This window comes from Oryza brachyantha, chromosome 3, assembly GCF_000231095.2.
Source record: "Oryza brachyantha chromosome 3, ObraRS2, whole genome shotgun sequence".
Classification (NCBI taxonomy): Eukaryota; Viridiplantae; Streptophyta; class Magnoliopsida; order Poales; family Poaceae; genus Oryza; species Oryza brachyantha.
This window is the reverse complement of record NC_023165.2, coordinates 26,901,690-26,918,983: the sequence shown is the minus strand read 5'-3', so window position 1 is coordinate 26,918,983 and position 17,294 is coordinate 26,901,690. Positions and strand designations below refer to the sequence as shown.

Here is a 17,294-nt window from a genome sequence, read left to right as displayed (position 1 = left end):
TAGAGCCGGATACACGAATTTATCAAATATGTACTCGGGATTCTAGATTTGTTAATCCTAGAGTTGCAAATCCTAAATTTGATGATCCTGAAGTTGATTTTCTAGAGTTGGAGTGCTCCCAAACAGGCCTAAGTCGCAACCATGACAGGTGATCGACGCTGTCAAGCCATCAAGGAAAATCAATTAATGCCCCATTTCAATTTATCCATGAAAGCAACAAGGCTCCACAGCCAGAGTAGGCAACAGACAAACAGATCAACGACGGGCACTGCTGAATATATGGGGGCAAGTAGCTGCAGTTCTTCCATAACACCAGAAGTAGTAACATGTTCAAATTTGGGTGATTAAAACAGGTTTAGTGGAACACGTAGGAAGGACTGAGAGTTGAGCAAGTACATTTGCAACTACAGTTACATTTAGATGATAGAAAGAGGTGAAAGGAACCCGATGCTGAAGCCGAACGAGATGCAGGTCAGTTCCTTGTTGGCGTCGTCTAGCAGCTTCATGGTGATTGTGTAAGAGCCCTGCAACGCAACAGGATATAAGAACATGATACAGAAGGTTAGAGATCATATAAGGATATGACCTCTATTCCATCTTCTCGCGTAGCATGAAAAGGCACGTTTTTTTCAGAGTTTGGAATTAGCCTATTAGCCTCACGCAAAACAAAATATATGAATAGCATATAATTAATTGAGAATTATATATTAAAAAAATGAAAATGGATTTATTTGATTTTTAAAGAAACATCTATATAGAAATAGATTGCATGAAAGCGCACCATCTAACAGTTTGAAAAGCGTGCTAACGGATATTGAAGGAGTAGCTAATCTTATTAAGTGGTCTAGAACGAAGCCAAAAGAATGACCGCTTCACCCCTAGAACTAAATGTGTGCTGCAGCTATGCTTACTGGTGGGGTGATTGATGGTAAGGTCTGTTCGTGGGCTAGCACAAATTCACCAGTTGCTGGGCAAGATGTCTCGTCACAGAGGTCATGGCTTTCTGAATGGACATGGAAAAAGAAGTACTTGACATCTAGCACCAGCTTTCCCTTACTGATGCTTTTATCTGCCAGCAGTCATGAAAAAGTCCATGGTCAGTACTCTAATGCAAGAATCAACTAGGATAAAAACTTTATAGTTGACAGAAATAAAATCTCATGGCAAGTAGATTAAACTAGAAAGATGTACCTTTGTACTAATTGAATACTTTATATGCTATGTTAACTTCCCACAAACAAATCAAAGAATAAATAAATACAGTCTAGAGAACTCTTCAGTTCTGTTGACATGTAGTGATGCTACAGAAATGTGAACCATATTCAAATATTAAAATAAAGAAATAATCTATACATCTACCAGAGTGAAAAAAGAAACAACACATGGGAAAAAAATAGCAACAGCAGCTGTGCTACCATAACTTCATACATTCAACATCCAAGCATATATGTATTGTACTCATGCTTAAGTAATATGCATTTGACAACCATACCAAGAACTTTTAATCATCAAGAACAAACAATATTTCCTTATTTAGACAGTATAAGTTTCCCACTACGTGATAGGCAAGTAGTGTCTATTTTACATGTGCTAAGTGTCATGATACTTGTGATGCAACGGAGAATATATCAATAAAATTTGCAAAAGTAACTGTCATGTAAGGTGGTCTAAAAACGCACACAACTTTGTTGAAACTAATATTGGTTTATCTTTTTCAACAAAAAATCACAGTAGACAAAATAAGTAACAAGATGGATTGCAGATGAAAAAATTGTTAGTCTCACATATAAAAAGTAGGTATTCTAACTTTTAAACAAAAATAAGTATCTACATTGAGTAGACAGAATAACAACTAGAAACTTCACAACCGCCAGATAGCCTCAGGATATTAATTTTACAGTATGTCTGGTGAGGTGAATAAATACTTTGATGTTTACAGAAAACATGTGTTGATACTGTTGTTTTCCTTAGGATGAAGTAAAATGAAATAACACCAACATAAATTTTATTGAGCTGAATGCTGGGAAACTATATAAAGCTATTGAACTAGGTTGACGGAAATGCCTCATTCTGTTGCTGAATTTAGTCATGTATTATTAGTAGCTCAAATGCCTCATTCTCTTGTTTACTGAACAAAAATCAGAACTGTTAGGCTCAGCAGAAATTACTCCCCTTTGCTATCAGCACAATTTAAGTGGGAACACAATGAACAGGTTCATTACAGTACACAGATGACGAACTTCAGAGCATTCAGTCACATTGAACTCCAATAAAACTATAGCAAACTACACTAAATCCAGCAACGAATATCTACATGGTCTAACTTACAGCCAGCGGTTGTTCCTTAATCCTTACTCCTTACAGAAGTCAACATAGCATGGTTGTACAAATGTCACTGCAAATTGGACCGATTCATAAATAATGCTAATGAATGGGCAGCGCTAGAGCAAACTATGTTCAACTCCCGATCCGAGTATCCGACTACTCACATGCCCAGTAGATTCCTCAACCGGCGGACTGCACTAAACTGAAACCCCCCGCCGTAACAGATTGGCGCTGCGCTTACCCGTGGATGCGGAGATCTTGAAGGTGGCCGGCTGCCCGCTGATGACGGGGTCGGGGACGATCTCCACTCCGCTCACCTTCACCGGGTAGTCCCGTCCCTGCTCTGCAACGCCAAACCCCCACAGTAAAAAAAAAAAAAGTAAAGCTAACACCTCGAGACGGGGATGGTAAGGGCCTCGAAGCACTCACTGCAGTACTCGACGTCGGTGGCGGCGGCGGGGGCAGGGAGGAGGACGACGAGGAGGGCCGCCGCGGCGGCGAGGAGGACGGGGACGCGGCGGCGGTGGTTGCTGCTCGCCATCGCTGCAGGTGGCTAGCTGCGCGCCTGCGCGTGTCGCGACTAGAGGGTTCGCAGGTCGACGCGACCGCGACGCGACGACGGCTCAGTCAAGTACTGGTCAGGTGCGGTGCGACCGTGCGATGCGAGTGGGCCTTCTCGTGGCGACCGATGGGCCTTGTGATGGGCCTATTTGGGCTGGGCGATGGGTGTTGCGTGCTGGGTCGGGCCGCTCTATAAAAAACTTAGAGCATCTCCAAAAGATGTCTAAAATTAATCCTTACAACTGAATTTGGGGAACTGTGCTATAAAATATATCTCCAACAGGTTATCAAATACATTCCTAATATTTACAAATGCCTAATATTAGCTCTTTTGTATCATAAATTTGGGACAAAATGTGTGTGTTCCTAATACAACTTATTTAGTTTTAGATTTCTGTTGGAGGAGTGTATAATTTTTATGCTCAATGTTTTTTTGATGAAGCCAATACGACTTTTTGGAAAGTAAAACATTTGCGTTCTCTTGGAAATGCTCTTAGTTACTGGGTTGCTCTAAAAAGCTCTTGCTAGCTTCCCAAAAAATATTTACTCCTCTTTGTTGCTAATTTCTTGTTAAATCTGTTTTTTTTTCCTGATTACATGGAAGATACATATGCTTATACTAAGAATTCCTTGTGCCTCTGCGTGCGTCAGTGCCTCTTTTGTAATTATATGTGGATAAAAGCTAAAAATTCGGATCCAGATTTTAATTTTCTGACATCTCATGCTACTTTCTTGTTCTAATGTTAGTTTGGTCATTAAGAAATGGAAGAGAAGACTATACCAAGCCAATGACAAACGTTCAGTTGTTTAATGCCCTGTTACTCGTACACATTGGGCTAGTTACATTTTCCTATAAAGATGGGCTATCTCAGATCCTTCGTATTAATTGCAAACTTTTTTAAGTTAAATTTTGGGATTAGTTCGTATTTGTGAAGGAGTTTCGGAGTAAATGGAGTTAGTTTTGTGTTCCTCTTCTGTTGTTTAATCAGCCAGCCTGAAGCTGAATTGGATCCCTAGGTCACATGAACTTCTACCTAGAATAATACAATGCGTAGTGCTACTGTGCTAGATCATTTGTTAATCATGTTTTACTCTAAGTCACATGTCATGGAAGATTGAGAGATACTTAAATGATCATTAATTAACCAAGTCATTTGCCATTTTATGCAGGAACTGACACCGACGAAGATTGCAAGAGCGGCTAGGTGCTTCATGATTCGTTAATATAGAAAAACTAATCCTTCGTTGCTAGTGTATGCATATGTATCCTCCATGTAATCCATCTGCGAAGAACAAAAGAAAGCTGGCTTCTGCAGAGAGCTGTAGCTGTAGGAGTTAGGCCTTCCAGTGAGCCACATAACCAGGATTTAGGATTTTCTTTTCTGAAGGGAATGGCAGCATTTTCACCTGATACTTAAATATTTTTAGAGCTTATATTTGGTTTGCATGATTTGGTCTTTAATCTGCGTAACATGCAGACATTCCTTCAAGCTTTTGTTCTCCATGTGGATCAGAGATGAACCTGAAATGATCACAATCACATTCTATTTAATCCAAATATCTGTAACATCTGATCGACTCTTCCGGTCTTCCAGATCAAATCCTTGCAAATAGATTTTTTTTTTCATAGCAAAGAGCTTCAGTCTTTTGACCATATAAAGGCTCTGCAGAGTGAAAATGATTCCATAGCTTCTGTGGCAGGACATCTTTTTTTTAGAGAGAGGTATTTTACCCGGCCTCTATATCTGATATATGTAGTCATTATTCTTATGGAGAGATCATTTTAACCACTAGACTACGTACCCTTTCACATCTTAGATATGAAAGTTAATTTATCTGTTCCCACTCCAGTAATTGTAAAAGAAACACCTATTGCTGTCAGCAGAAAAAAGGCTTTGATGTAGATACTTCTTGCTTTGTTTAGACCAAATCAGCATTTCACTTTTGCTCTTTTCTTGAAGAGCATGCATCATGATTAGTATCCCCCGTTACTTCAAAGCACAAAGTAATGATTTTTGGCGTAATTGATTGACCCAGCAAACCTGGGGGAAGGGGGCATGCATCTTGTTTCAGATATCTAGGGGCCATAGATAGCTGACAATTATTATGTCATCAGATCGTCATTTGGTATGAACCCAGATACTTATAAAAAAACTTAGTTTGCAAAAGCTTGAAATATTTTGTATTGATATTGCTTAAACTGGCCATAGAATGTGGAATGTTGAAGCAAGTGAAAGTGATATTAGTACCTAGTTCCATCCTGAACCTTCATTTGCATTTTGTAGCTTTTAAAAATGCATTTTGTGAACTAAAGGTTATCTGTTTATATACTACTAATAATCAGCAAGAGCGCCAATTAACATAATCTTAAATGTTACTGTGATTTGTTCCAGTTGAAATGAACGTATTGAATTGAAATTTCTTACTGATATAAAAGAATTTTACATAAAGCATTCTGTACGTGCATTCCTAATTCTTACTTTGCTTACACTCATGAATCATCTTCAGTCTTCTGCACTAAGCTTGCTAATATAAAGATTAGATCTCCAGAAGGTTCATCCATATTTGAAATCTATAAAGAATTTCCCTTCAAAATTCCAAGAATCCTAAGCCAAACATTCACTGTATCAGAAGAAGAAGAAAAACTACTCTGAAGTCTGAACCCAAATTTACATCCAAGACCAAGAGGAAATTAATTTCTTTCCCTATTTTGAGGATTTTTCATGCATTCCATTTTCCAGAATACCCAAATTTCATCCTCAAATTTAGTGGTATATCAATAAGAGAAAAAGGAAAATGAAAAATAGTAATGAAAACCAAGCAGGAACCTCCACGTGTCATGACGGCCTCGCCATTGCCAACGGCGTGACCTCGGCGAGCGGCGTCGGCAAGGGGCTCGGCAGCGGCGACGTCCGGCAGACGGGGCAGGTCGGGTGCTGCCGGAGCCACGGGTCGACGCACTCCCGGTGGAACAGGTGGCCGCACTCCGGCAGCATCCGGAGCAGGTCGCCGTCGCCGTAGTTGTCGAGGCAGATCGAGCAGCAGGTGCACGTGGTGGCGCCGCCCTTCTTCGCCACCGCCACCGCCTTCGCCGCCTCCTTCCTCGCCTCGCCGTACACCACCTCCGGGTACCCCTTGAGCGTCGCCTCGTCGATGCCGAGCTCGACGTCGTCGTGCTCGTGCCCGCCACCGTCGCCGCCCCCGCCGCGGTGCCGCCGGGACGATCCCGCCGCCGCCGCCGCGTCGGCCGCCGTGACGGGCACGCGCGTGCAGAAGTAGGAGGCGAGCGTGATGGTGGTGATGAGGAGGAGGATCCCGACCGACACGCCCACGCCGTAGCCGAACCCGCCGATGCGGTCGGAGTTCCCGTCCGCCGGTGTCAGCCCCGGCCCCGCCCCACCGCCTGAGCTCATCGTGATCGAGCTAGCAATGGCGGTCGGACGAGACGGCGAGGTGGCGAGTTGGTGTCGCCCGCGCGCGGCGGCTGCGGGCTCAGCGCAGTTCGGCTCGATGGTTTGGTGCGGTTTTTGTTTGGATCCAAAGCGAGGGGAGGTTGCGAGTGCGACGTCAACGCTTTTGCATGTTGCATTGCATTTGCGCACACAAAAAAAGACACAACTTGGAGAGAACCAGAGGAGGAGGAGGAGATGATGATGCGTGTAAGAAGAAGGTACGGAGTAGCAAATAGACAAGAGATATATGGGGCTGTGCAATGGTTTCGAGGTCGATGGCAGATGGATGCATGGTTTTGTAAATATTTTATAATTTAATCACTATTATAATGTTAACGTAAGATGTTTGACTTTTTTATGGCAGCGTTTGACCATTTGTCTTATTTAAAAGTTTAGTATAAATATAAAAAATAGCATGTGGTGTTTAAAGTTCTTTTGATAATAAAGTAAGTCACAAGCAAAATAAATGATATTTTCATAATTTTTTAAATAAGACAAATGGTCAAACAAAAAAATTAAACGTCTTATTAAACGGAGGAAGTACTTCGATATCATAATATTTTTTAGAATTTTGATTAAAATTTATATGAAAATTAGACATATGAAAAAATCTTAAAGGGTACTTAAAATAATATTTGTTGGTATTCATATATATTGTAATATAAAATAATTTTAGAGTTGTTTTTAGATAATGTTCTTATTCAAATGATAAAAGTATCAGTATTGATTTTTTTTTTCAGATGCTTTGTCCTTGTCGATTTGTTTGGCTTGTTAATTGTCGACGCAATCATGTGTTTGGGATTTGACTTTGCTAGGTCAGTTGTACTCCTATTGCGGTTTATATTAGTATATTCCAAAGTCGTGTGAAGCATACCGGCCATTTTGAGGAGTTTCTAGATTCAGTTCAACCTTGCAAGCCAAGGTTTTGTTTGAGCTGCGATTATAGTATTAGTCTTATTAGTACCTTAAAAGAAATTCTCAAGGTGACATATGCTGTACTACTACTTCTGAAATTTTTTGTTTCTATTGTTGATTTTTGGGTTCGTTTTATTCAAAATTATACGTAAACATATAAAATTGTAAGTTATTTTTAAATGGAACTTTTGTAAAGAACTAAATCATAACAAGATAATTAATAATTAATAATTTTATTAAATAAAATAATGGTGAATCGTAGATTCAAAAGTTAATGATATTGAATAAAAGAAATGGAGAACTTCACATTTCAACGTCTCTGAGGAGATTTTCTTACTCGACTTATTTTATTTGCAAGTTGTTGCTTCCTTTGCATTCTAGAAACCTGACCTTCCCTTGTTTAAAAGAACACTACGTACACAGTATCAGATAAACAAAAGACATACAGATTACTCCATAGTATATTATATAATATTGTCCGTTGTCATGGGTTCCAATTTTAAATATCTATTATCATAAAATTTGCACGCATCATATCTTAATTGATGCATATATTTATTACTCATATTTCTTCCCATAAAATGTAAAGAGTTATTGTGGAGGATTGATATGTGGAGTTCTGGACCATATGGTCTCATAATGTATTTTCTCAAATAAACCCATATTTTCGCTTTTGTCTATGCTTATAAGTCAAAATCTAAACTTTTAACGTTAAATTTTTTAAGTTGATTTGGAGGTTTTTTTCATCAAAATTTAATTTTCAGAATTGACTTTTAGATCTCTATATATATATATATATAATTTTTGAGCGATTTTATAGTAATTGAGAAGTAAAATTGCTCATAATTTTTAGTCATAAATTATTGTTCGTTTGTAAATATTCCAATCAATTGTAGAGAGTTGATATAGGTAAACGGTAGTGATAGATTCACCCCCACATCATTGTTACTATTTCATTTTAGATATATAGATGACAAACATAAGTTTGGACCCATATCTGTACGCGGATATACAACGCCCATGTTTACTTTGAACACGACGAGCCATCACTTATTTATTTGATTTTCTTTCCGAGTTACCGCTGAGTAATCATCATTCAGCGAAACAAGAGAGACATGTAGAACGGTTTAATCGGATAAAATCTACACCCCCATCTTTTTATTAAGGAATGGGATTTATCACGTTTCATAAGTGGAGTTTCATGACAGCTACTCCTATGGCCCTCTTCAAAACACAAGAATTTTATAGAAATTTCAGATGAAATAGCTTAGTTTCTTTAAATTTTCTTTAAAAATCCTTCGAAGAAAAAGACCCTACATGTTTGCTTCACACCTACGGGGACGTCAAATCAAAGATCAAAGCGAAACGGACTGATACTTCGGAGCCGAGCAAATAGTTGTTCGGAGACGGATGTATTCCAAATATTGTTTCCTTTGTTACTTCTGTCTCAATAAAATGCAGGTTCAGGAAACAAAAATGAGTTGAACCGCCGGCTAGTCAGGATGGAAGGTCAGCTGCCGGAAGCACGGAAATCATTTTTTGTTTAGGTGGGTTGGGTTGGATCGAATATGGATAATTATGCATTGCTTCAGCAGCCTGCCTCCAGTTATGCCTTCCCTAAATGCGCCCCCTGTGAGTGGATCAAGCAACGCACAAATTCATGCTTTTTTTTGGAAAATAGCAGCCTATTCTCCCTCATGAGTCATGACAGCCCTTCCAAAGAGCCACTTCTTTCCATGGTTTCGTTATAGGATTTTCAAAGGAAATCTGATTGAACTTTCTTATAAAAATTACACGTTTCGTCAATGATCGGGCTACAACACCACTCAATTACGATGTTGATTGATTCGTTATTATGCCAAGAGATAGCGGTATGAGTTGGACGGGCAATCATTTTTTTAACCCGCTTTTTCACAATTTTAGTTCGTCTGTTTTACAAAGATTATACTAGCAGGTTAAGAGCATTCCCAACAGCTTATCTATCTCATCCTCTTCCTAGAAATAGAGGATAAAGAGTAAAAGCTTATCCATCCATCCTCGTCCTGAAATATCATCCTCTTTCTAAAAATAGAGGATGAAGAGTAAAAGTTAAGCTCCAGCAGAAATATTGCGTCATTTATTTTTGAATGTTATCCATCCTTCAAATAGATATGGAGGATGCCATATATAGATGATCTGCTGGAGTATAAAGAGATATGAAAGATGAAAGTGTTTTAGATAATCATCCAAATGAAAATATAGATAACTAAATTTAGATGAGCTATTAGAGATGCTCTAAATGGTTTATTACGTGGGTATCAGGATTGCTCATTTTCCCTACCAAAAGATTAGCAATAGCTAGTGGAGTTTTGCCATTGCTAATACTGTTATTGGTATATTTTAATAGCAAACAAAATATTATTAAAAAGTAGTATTATTTAAATTGTCAACATTTTAGTAACATGAAGCCCCTGAACGTTTCAGCTGGGTTCTATTAACTTCCAGAAAATATGAATTTGCGTTGTTTGCCTAATTATGCTCTACCCCCTCCGTTCCAGAAAAGTACGAAATACGAATTTGCGCCGTTTGATTCCAACAGCTAGGCCCTCCTCTTTGATTCCAACGGCGAGGCCCTGATGGCCTGATGCATGGACGAACCTCTACGAGAAAATTCCAGAGCCGATTGAGCATTATCTCCGGGAAGCAACAATATGTCACACAGCAGGACGCAGCAAGCGTAGCAGGGATTTCGTTTTCGTTTCAGGAACCAACTGATGTACGTCATTAATACGCAATAGTATCATATATAGCACCGAAAGTAGTATCACATCATCACGAGCCTAACATGGAAAACTTGATGACAGTATTATCGCCCGAGGAGCGAAAAGAAAACCAATTTGTCGCCGCTGTCAAAGCCGTGCAAGAACGTGCACGGCGCTTTTGCTGCTTACTGCTGGGCGCACTGCACGCGCTGGGCGCCGCCGCCGTGCATGTCCTCGTCCTCGTCGTAGGCCTCCTGCTGCTGCTGTTGCTGCCGCCGCCTCATCTCCTCCTCGATGTTGACGTCGTACGGCATGGTCTCCTCGCACTCGTCGAGCTCCATGTCCGTGTACTGCGACACCGGCCTCGGCGGGAGGACGGTCTCGAGGGCCTTGCACTGGTCGGGGTTCAGGGAGTCGGGGAACTCCACAGAGAAGTGGATGTAGAGCTTCCCCTTCATGAATGGCCGCTGGTACATCGGCATGCCCTCGTCATTGACAGCCTTGAATGAATCTGCAACAAGATGATCAAGTGACCGATGAGTTTAACAATCGAATAGCTTCTGAAAAGCTAGTACTCAGTCGTGTATCTTTCATTGAAGTTAGACTCACCAGGTTTGACGACTTCACCCGGCTTGGACTTGATGAGCAGCTGCCGGTTGTCCAGGTGAGTGAGAACAAACTGGAAGCCGCAAAGCGCCTCAGTGAGTGTCAGGGTGTGCTCGTAGAAGAGGTCATCTCCCTTTCTCTTGAACTTGGGATGCTCCTTCTGCTGGAGGACGAAGATAATGTCTCCAGTCACAGTATCAGGCTGCACAACGCACAGATTAGTCACAGTTAGCAGCTTTGAAAACGCACATGAAGTGCTACAGCTTGGAACCATTTAACTACAAGGTGATGAGGAATCGGGAACAGACATACCGCTTCATCAGCCTCGCCAGGGAAGGTGATCTTCTGTCCATTCTGCATGCCCTTCTCGACCATCACCTCAAGAACCTTCTTCTCCTGCACTACCTTCTCACCCTTGCAACCTGGGCATCTATCCTTGTCATTGATGGTCTCGCCAGTTCCCTTGCACTCGTTGCAGGGATGTTGCATTTGCTGAATCATTCCTGGCCCCAACTGGCGAATTTGAACCTTCATACCAGAACCTTGGCAACCAGCACACTTCATGGAAGCTCCAGACTTCGAACCCTTGCTGCAGGATGACCACAGAACAGTGAGAAGATCAGAACAGCAAGCAGTTCATGCAAGATTTAGGACCCGCAAAAAGAAGCTAATGGCATACCCATTGCACTTGGAGCAGATCACATTGCGAGAGAGGGAGAGCTTCTTTGATGTGCCATTGTACAATTCATCCAAAGAAACCTTCAGAGGATGAACCACATCCTCTCCCCTGCGCTGCCTCCTGCCCCTACTGCTACCACCTGCAAAACACGGCAAGTCAGTCAAAATCTAATCAAATTGCAGCCACCAGGAGATTGAATTTTGCAGTTTCTCATGTCTCAGACCTCCAAAGCCGCCACCTCCAAAGAACGAGGAGAAAATGTCAAATGGATCGTGCATTCCCCCACCAGGACCCATCCCCTCCTTGAGAGCATCTTCACCATACTGATCATAGATTTCACGCTTCTCAGGATCACTCAGCACCTCATAAGCCTGAGCCAACTCCTTGAACTGAAATAAAGGCACCAATTTAAGTTTGCCACTTCGTGAAGAAAGCCGTGGTTCCTTTGACAAAACTTAACCAGCTAAAGCAATAACAGATCAGTACTCATAAAGCTCAACATACTACTCATAAAAAACTATAAGCGGTAAATAATATAGTGACATAAATCAGCCTGCATTCCACAGAAACTAATATATGCCAATACACATAGTCTAACACTCGCATATAACATCAAGGTGACAGCGTCATGCTTGGATAAAATTAACATTACCACAGACCATTCTTAGTACTAAGATTCAGGTACCAATCAGCCAAATTAAGAGTCAAAGGAAATCAACCAATCCGATACCAGTAATTTAACTAATCAATCCAATACCAGGAATTTAGCTAAATTCCTAATCAATCAATCACATATACAAGGAATTTAACTGATGTCAATATGGTAACATACGACTCTAACACTTAACAGCACCAGAGATCATTCTTAATACTACTTACTACTAGCATTGGGTATCAATCAGCAGAGTTAAAAGCCAAATGAATTCATTTCAACTAATCGGATACCAGGCATTGAGCTAAATTACTTATCAATCAGATACACAAGGGATTTAACTACTTGTCTATCCGGTAGCACATAAGACTCTAATTGGCAGTAATCCCCAACGAAGCCACTAAATGTACATATCAATAGCTAATGAATACTACAGTTAGAACCATACGAAACATATGATTTCGATGATATGAACAAGTAGAAATGCATCTGAGGTTCACATAGTTTTTGTTTATTGGCAAGCAACTGAGATCTACTTCCCCACCAAAATCCACCATCCCCAGAGCACGCATGCGCCAATCCAACCCCTTCTAAACCAATCCAATTCCACAACCGCATCACAGATCCAACTCCCAGGGGGCATGCCTCCATCGGACCAAAAAAAAAAAACCCCCCACCCCCTAACTACGCGCGCGCCGCCGCACACAGATCGAACCGAAAAACGTGCCGAATCCCGCCGGAGCGGGGTGGCGGTGTCGCCCCTCGCTGGCTCACCTTCTCGGGGTCTCCGCCCTTGTCGGGGTGGTTCTTGATGGCGGCCTTGCGGTACGCCTTCTTGAGGTCGTCCTGGGACGCATCCTTGGGAACCCCCAGCACCTCGTAGTACCGCGTGTTGTCGCTCTTCTTCGGCGCGCGCCCGAACATCTCGCCGCCGCCTCGCGCGAGAGAGAGAGAGAGAGAGGAAGCAAGCGAAACCCTAGCTGCTCGATCCGGCGGGGAGCGTGGTCTCGGGTTGGAAGCGGTTTGCGAGGAGGAGGAGAGGAGAGGAGAGGAGAAGGGGTAGTTATAACGAGGAAACGGGTGGCGAGGAGTGAATGCTCTGGAAGCTGCGTGAAGCGGGGCGCGGAGGGGCGTGGGCCGTCGGATCGGGATCGGACGGCCGGGGGCGGAGCTTCCAGATCCTTCCGGGGTCTTCCTGCGAAAGAGCGGGCGGGGAGTGGAGGAGGAGGAGGCGAGGCGATGCGGTGCGGGTTCGGGGACGGGACGGGAAGCGCGTCTGCGTATGTTGACTTGACTCCGGTTTCGGGTGCGTTGTCGGGTCCGGTTAGGCGGGAGGCACCCGTTAAGGAGATTCCCATCTTCGGAAAAAGACTCCGTATTCTTTTTCTTGCCTTGATGCCTGCCTTGCCTGGGAGAGAAAAGGCAAGGAGGCAAGTACTACTAGCAATAGTAATAATAATACACAACGGCGAATCTATGATTTTAGTTAAAATATATTCGTCTAAAAATTATTGTATATAATTTAATAATTTTATTTTAGAAAGTAGTTAATAAATATAAAACTGATAACATAATTCAATATATATGCACTGATTAAGACATATTTGTATTTAGATGAGTTTTTTTAAAAATATGTACATACAACAATATATACCAGATATAAAGTGCAGGTTATGATAGGGCATAACCGGCAATCTGGCATACCCTATAGCTCCGCCGATGATCATAAATAGTTCGTTTTAGTATTCTCTATATTTTCCTAGAGTTAAGTCGACTCTTTGTATAGCATTTGTCTCACTTGTATGTGGTTATGATGTTTGCATTATGTGTTTTTTTTATTTCTGTGTTTTTGACGTGGTCATTATTTGCATATCATGCAAAATAAAAAAAAAGCGGCTGTCCTTTTTTCCAGGCTTGAAATTCCTTGTAACAAGCTCCATGCTTCGTTAACGTACAAACAATAATCTCTGTTTAAAAAATGTGTCACTTTCTTCTAGGAGTATTTGATCTCTCTAGATACGTACTCCAGATTTAGTTTATTTTTAACTATATAAAAGGACTATGTTACCTCGTAACCATTGTATTAACGGCGAGTCAATAGGATAGAAGGTGCTTGTGAAATGGAACTATTCTGAACAGTAAATTTACAATCTCAAAGTGCTCACATTTACCATATTTTCTATTATAAAATATGAGGTATTAAACCATGCAAAGGATGCCTCCCCGTACGATTATAAAACAAACCATAAATGCAACTTTTATCACGAAGGAATGTTTATATTTTCAATTTAGTGTAAATGGATGACGAATAATTATTTGAGCTATTTTTCTTAACTTTGTGTGTTAAACTACAATTAAATTACAACGAGCATGGTCACGTTGTTCATGTAACACAATAAATGCACTTTGGTCCATTGTGCAAGTAAAAGATATACACCAATATATGGAATCAAAAGAGAGATAGAGTTAAGAGATGATGGATTTTTGGCTCAGGAAAGAATTATACATCGAGAGACAATGAGTGATTGACCAAAGTGTCAAAGTACGAGGTAAGAATATCTTCAACATTATATCCAAATCAGGCTTTCCAAATGCCTATATAGTCAGCTACCCAACTAATTTAGCTAGCTAGAGTCAGCACTCACTCCAAAATCATGCTATTAGTCTCTCAAAAAAAATGATAATAAGACCAACATGCCAGCCTCTAGTCCTATTCTTCTCCCTCATATTTCTCCTTTGTATTGCCGTGTGCACCAGATGTGGGGGCGATGATGGAGAGGAGACAAAGACGAAGGCATCGGGAGGAACCGGTGGCGTGGACCTTAGCCGCCCGATGTTAAATATGTGGGGTAACGACGTTGGAGGGCCACTGTGCTACTTGGGGCGACGAGTGATAGTACACTAGTACTAGGGGGTGGGCGAAGACAATGGAGACATTGGAGGGTGGTGTGTAGGGTGTTCGAGTGGAGAGAGGTGACACGACCCGCCTTTGGTGAGTCTTTTTGGTTTATCAAATTTAACTATCAATAGATGGAGTTTGGCAAGTCAGATGACTTGTTATCCGAGGAGAGACGGTTAGAGTGAGAACTTTTAAAGACGAGTTATCAAAATTTGACTTGAAGGATCATTTGGAGAGGCTATTTAAGACGCTCTATGCATAAACAGGGGAACTTATTACTATCTACTTAAGAGTTTTCATGGTTTAAATCTCTATAGTTTCAGTGTAAATTCGTATCTTAACTACAGATAAAAAGTCTAAGTACTGCACAAGAAAAGCGACACGTTTGAGCTCTATTTTGATGCAAAAGGAGCTCTGGTTTTAAGCACTTTGTATGTCAGCTAAAAACATCAGAGTTAAAAGTCATTCCCCTGATGTTAGCCTTTTTCGAAGCTTGATAGGCTACTATGATATCTGAGCGCAATCAACTCGTTTTCCCTTGCAAATGTCTCCCCGATCCACTGTCATGTCATGAATTTGAATCTGTCACCCTCCAAAAATCCAAATTCCATAGCACAAAATTTCTTAAAACATCTCAAAGACTGAAAGAAAGAAAACACCTGTTTTTTTTTTTCCGTTAAGAGAAGAGGAAAATATTCGATCAATGAACTCTTCATGATTATGATGTTGGAAATATGGTCACATTTTAGCATATTTTAATCTAAAATAATAAGATAATAGGCATGACAAACATAGGAAATAATTTAACGATTATGAACAGAACATTTGACAGCATGTTTAATATATAGTAAACACAAGCATCCATATAATCATGATATAGCAATAAAATCATTGCTATCAGGCATTCGAAAACATTAAACAGAATAGAGGAGAATGCGATATACCCTGAAAATGGCTCTCCGCTGGTGTTTGAGGCGTACTGCCTCCGTTGGTGTTGTTGTTCCCGTTGATGTCGCCATCGCCGTGTGCACCGCCGCGCCGCCGTTGCCGTGGGCGCCACCACTTCCACTCCCGTTGCCGTTTCCGTTAGTCGACATGGTCTAGTGAGCAGTAGTGCGAATGCACTCCCCAAAAACCTTATCACCCGTCTATCCGTGCAGGTACTCTGGCGAGAGGGGTTTTGGAGGGCTGCTCGTTTCGAACTCTCGTGCGCGCAAGAGAACAGAACCGGGAAGACAGAGAGGTAACGCAAGAACTTGGGGAAAAACCAGAGAGAAGAAAAAGCTAGGGAGAAGAACACGTCTGGCCTCGGGAAGAAGAAGGAGGAATCGAATCCGCGTCCCCCAATCCTGTTACGTGATTACCGCGCAATTATCACTGCGGACGTTACGCGTAGTCAAATCGCGTGATTACCGCGCAATTATCGCTGCGGGCGTTACGCAATTATGGGGATTCGAAATTCTTTCCTTCAATTCACAACCGTTACAAAAAGGAAGGGACGGGCGCAGTGGTCGGCCGGCCGAGCCGACGCCTCGCCGCTCCACGTCCCGGACCGGACCAGCCATCCGACCGACCGGCCGGCGCTCGCGCGCGCGCGTGTGGCGGTCTTTCTACCGTCTCAACCAGTCAACGAAGAGTCTCACTAACCTCTCTATTTAAGTTGAGCTTCTCCACTTTAAATCTCAAAGGTGATATTATTATCTCTACTATTTATTGTAGGCTAGTGAAATTTTAATCAATTTTAATTGGACCTAGCCCATTTTAATTAACATATGAAAGGTAACACGACACTCAATCAAGAACCTGTTCCAATGGAGGAACTAGAGAATATCTGCTCATTTTCTGGTCATTTGCTGGCTCAGGAGTTTAGTTCTAATGCTAATATTTCCACGTTAATCACGTGATTACTTGTGCAAACCGCCCAAAAATATTATGGTTCAGCGAGGCGTGGCCATCACACCCGTTACCATCCATCAGCGCGCTCTGTCACAGGTGTCACGTCAGTTTTCGGTGGTGACCAGCATATGGATCCCTCGTTTTATTGCCAACTGAACCCATCTACTTATAATTAATTCGCATTTGGCCAAATAACCTGAATTTTCTCACTTGAAGATGGTAGTAGTTCTCACCTTTTTGCCTATGTTTAAACATACAAGTCAATTAGAGTTGATCCCGAACTTTTTCTCTAGTTTATTTTTTATTTTTTTATTTTAGATCATTAAGAGCGTATTTATAAAACAAGTAGTTTTATTTATGCTTAATATAAGCTAAATGACGAGGTTGTAAGATACATTTATTGGAGCCAGATTAACGGATTTAATTAAAGACATCGAGCTCGTGATCACCATCTCTGAACTCTCTGTAGCGGTGCTGCCCTTCCTGTGTGTACTATGGAAGCAGTTGTAGCAGTAAGCAGTTGAGGACATGTACGATAGTAAGATAATAGTCGTTTATATATATCTAT

The 17,294-nt window shown here is 41.4% G+C and overlaps 3 protein-coding genes across 3 annotated transcripts; all 3 read right to left on the bottom strand.

The window, feature by feature from the left end:
- Positions 1-249: 249 nt before the first annotated feature.
- LOC102714088 (MD-2-related lipid-recognition protein ROSY1-like) lies at positions 250-2,921 on the bottom strand. Its single transcript, XM_015834764.1, has 4 exons — positions 2,755-2,921; positions 2,567-2,668; positions 912-1,069; positions 250-524 (listed from the first exon to the last, which is right to left on the bottom strand). The coding sequence occupies exons 1-4, from the start codon at positions 2,864-2,866 to the stop codon at positions 417-419; spliced, it is 480 nt and encodes a 159-aa protein (XP_015690250.1). The 5' UTR covers positions 2,867-2,921; the 3' UTR covers positions 250-416.
- A 2,432-nt stretch (positions 2,922-5,353) lies between these two features.
- Positions 5,354-6,521, bottom strand: LOC121053942 (putative RING-H2 finger protein ATL71). The gene has a single exon (XM_040522597.1). It carries the CDS (start codon positions 6,297-6,299, stop codon positions 5,724-5,726), a length of 576 nt encoding a protein of 191 aa, XP_040378531.1. The 5' UTR covers positions 6,300-6,521; the 3' UTR covers positions 5,354-5,723.
- A 3,463-nt stretch (positions 6,522-9,984) lies between these two features.
- Positions 9,985-12,968, bottom strand: LOC102703666 (dnaJ protein homolog). Its single transcript, XM_006650638.2, has 6 exons — positions 12,706-12,968; positions 11,503-11,668; positions 11,280-11,418; positions 10,913-11,189; positions 10,604-10,802; positions 9,985-10,505 (listed from the first exon to the last, which is right to left on the bottom strand). Exons 1-6 carry the CDS (start codon positions 12,853-12,855, stop codon positions 10,180-10,182), a joined length of 1,257 nt encoding a protein of 418 aa, XP_006650701.1. The 5' UTR covers positions 12,856-12,968; the 3' UTR covers positions 9,985-10,179.
- Positions 12,969-17,294: the final 4,326 nt, after the last annotated feature.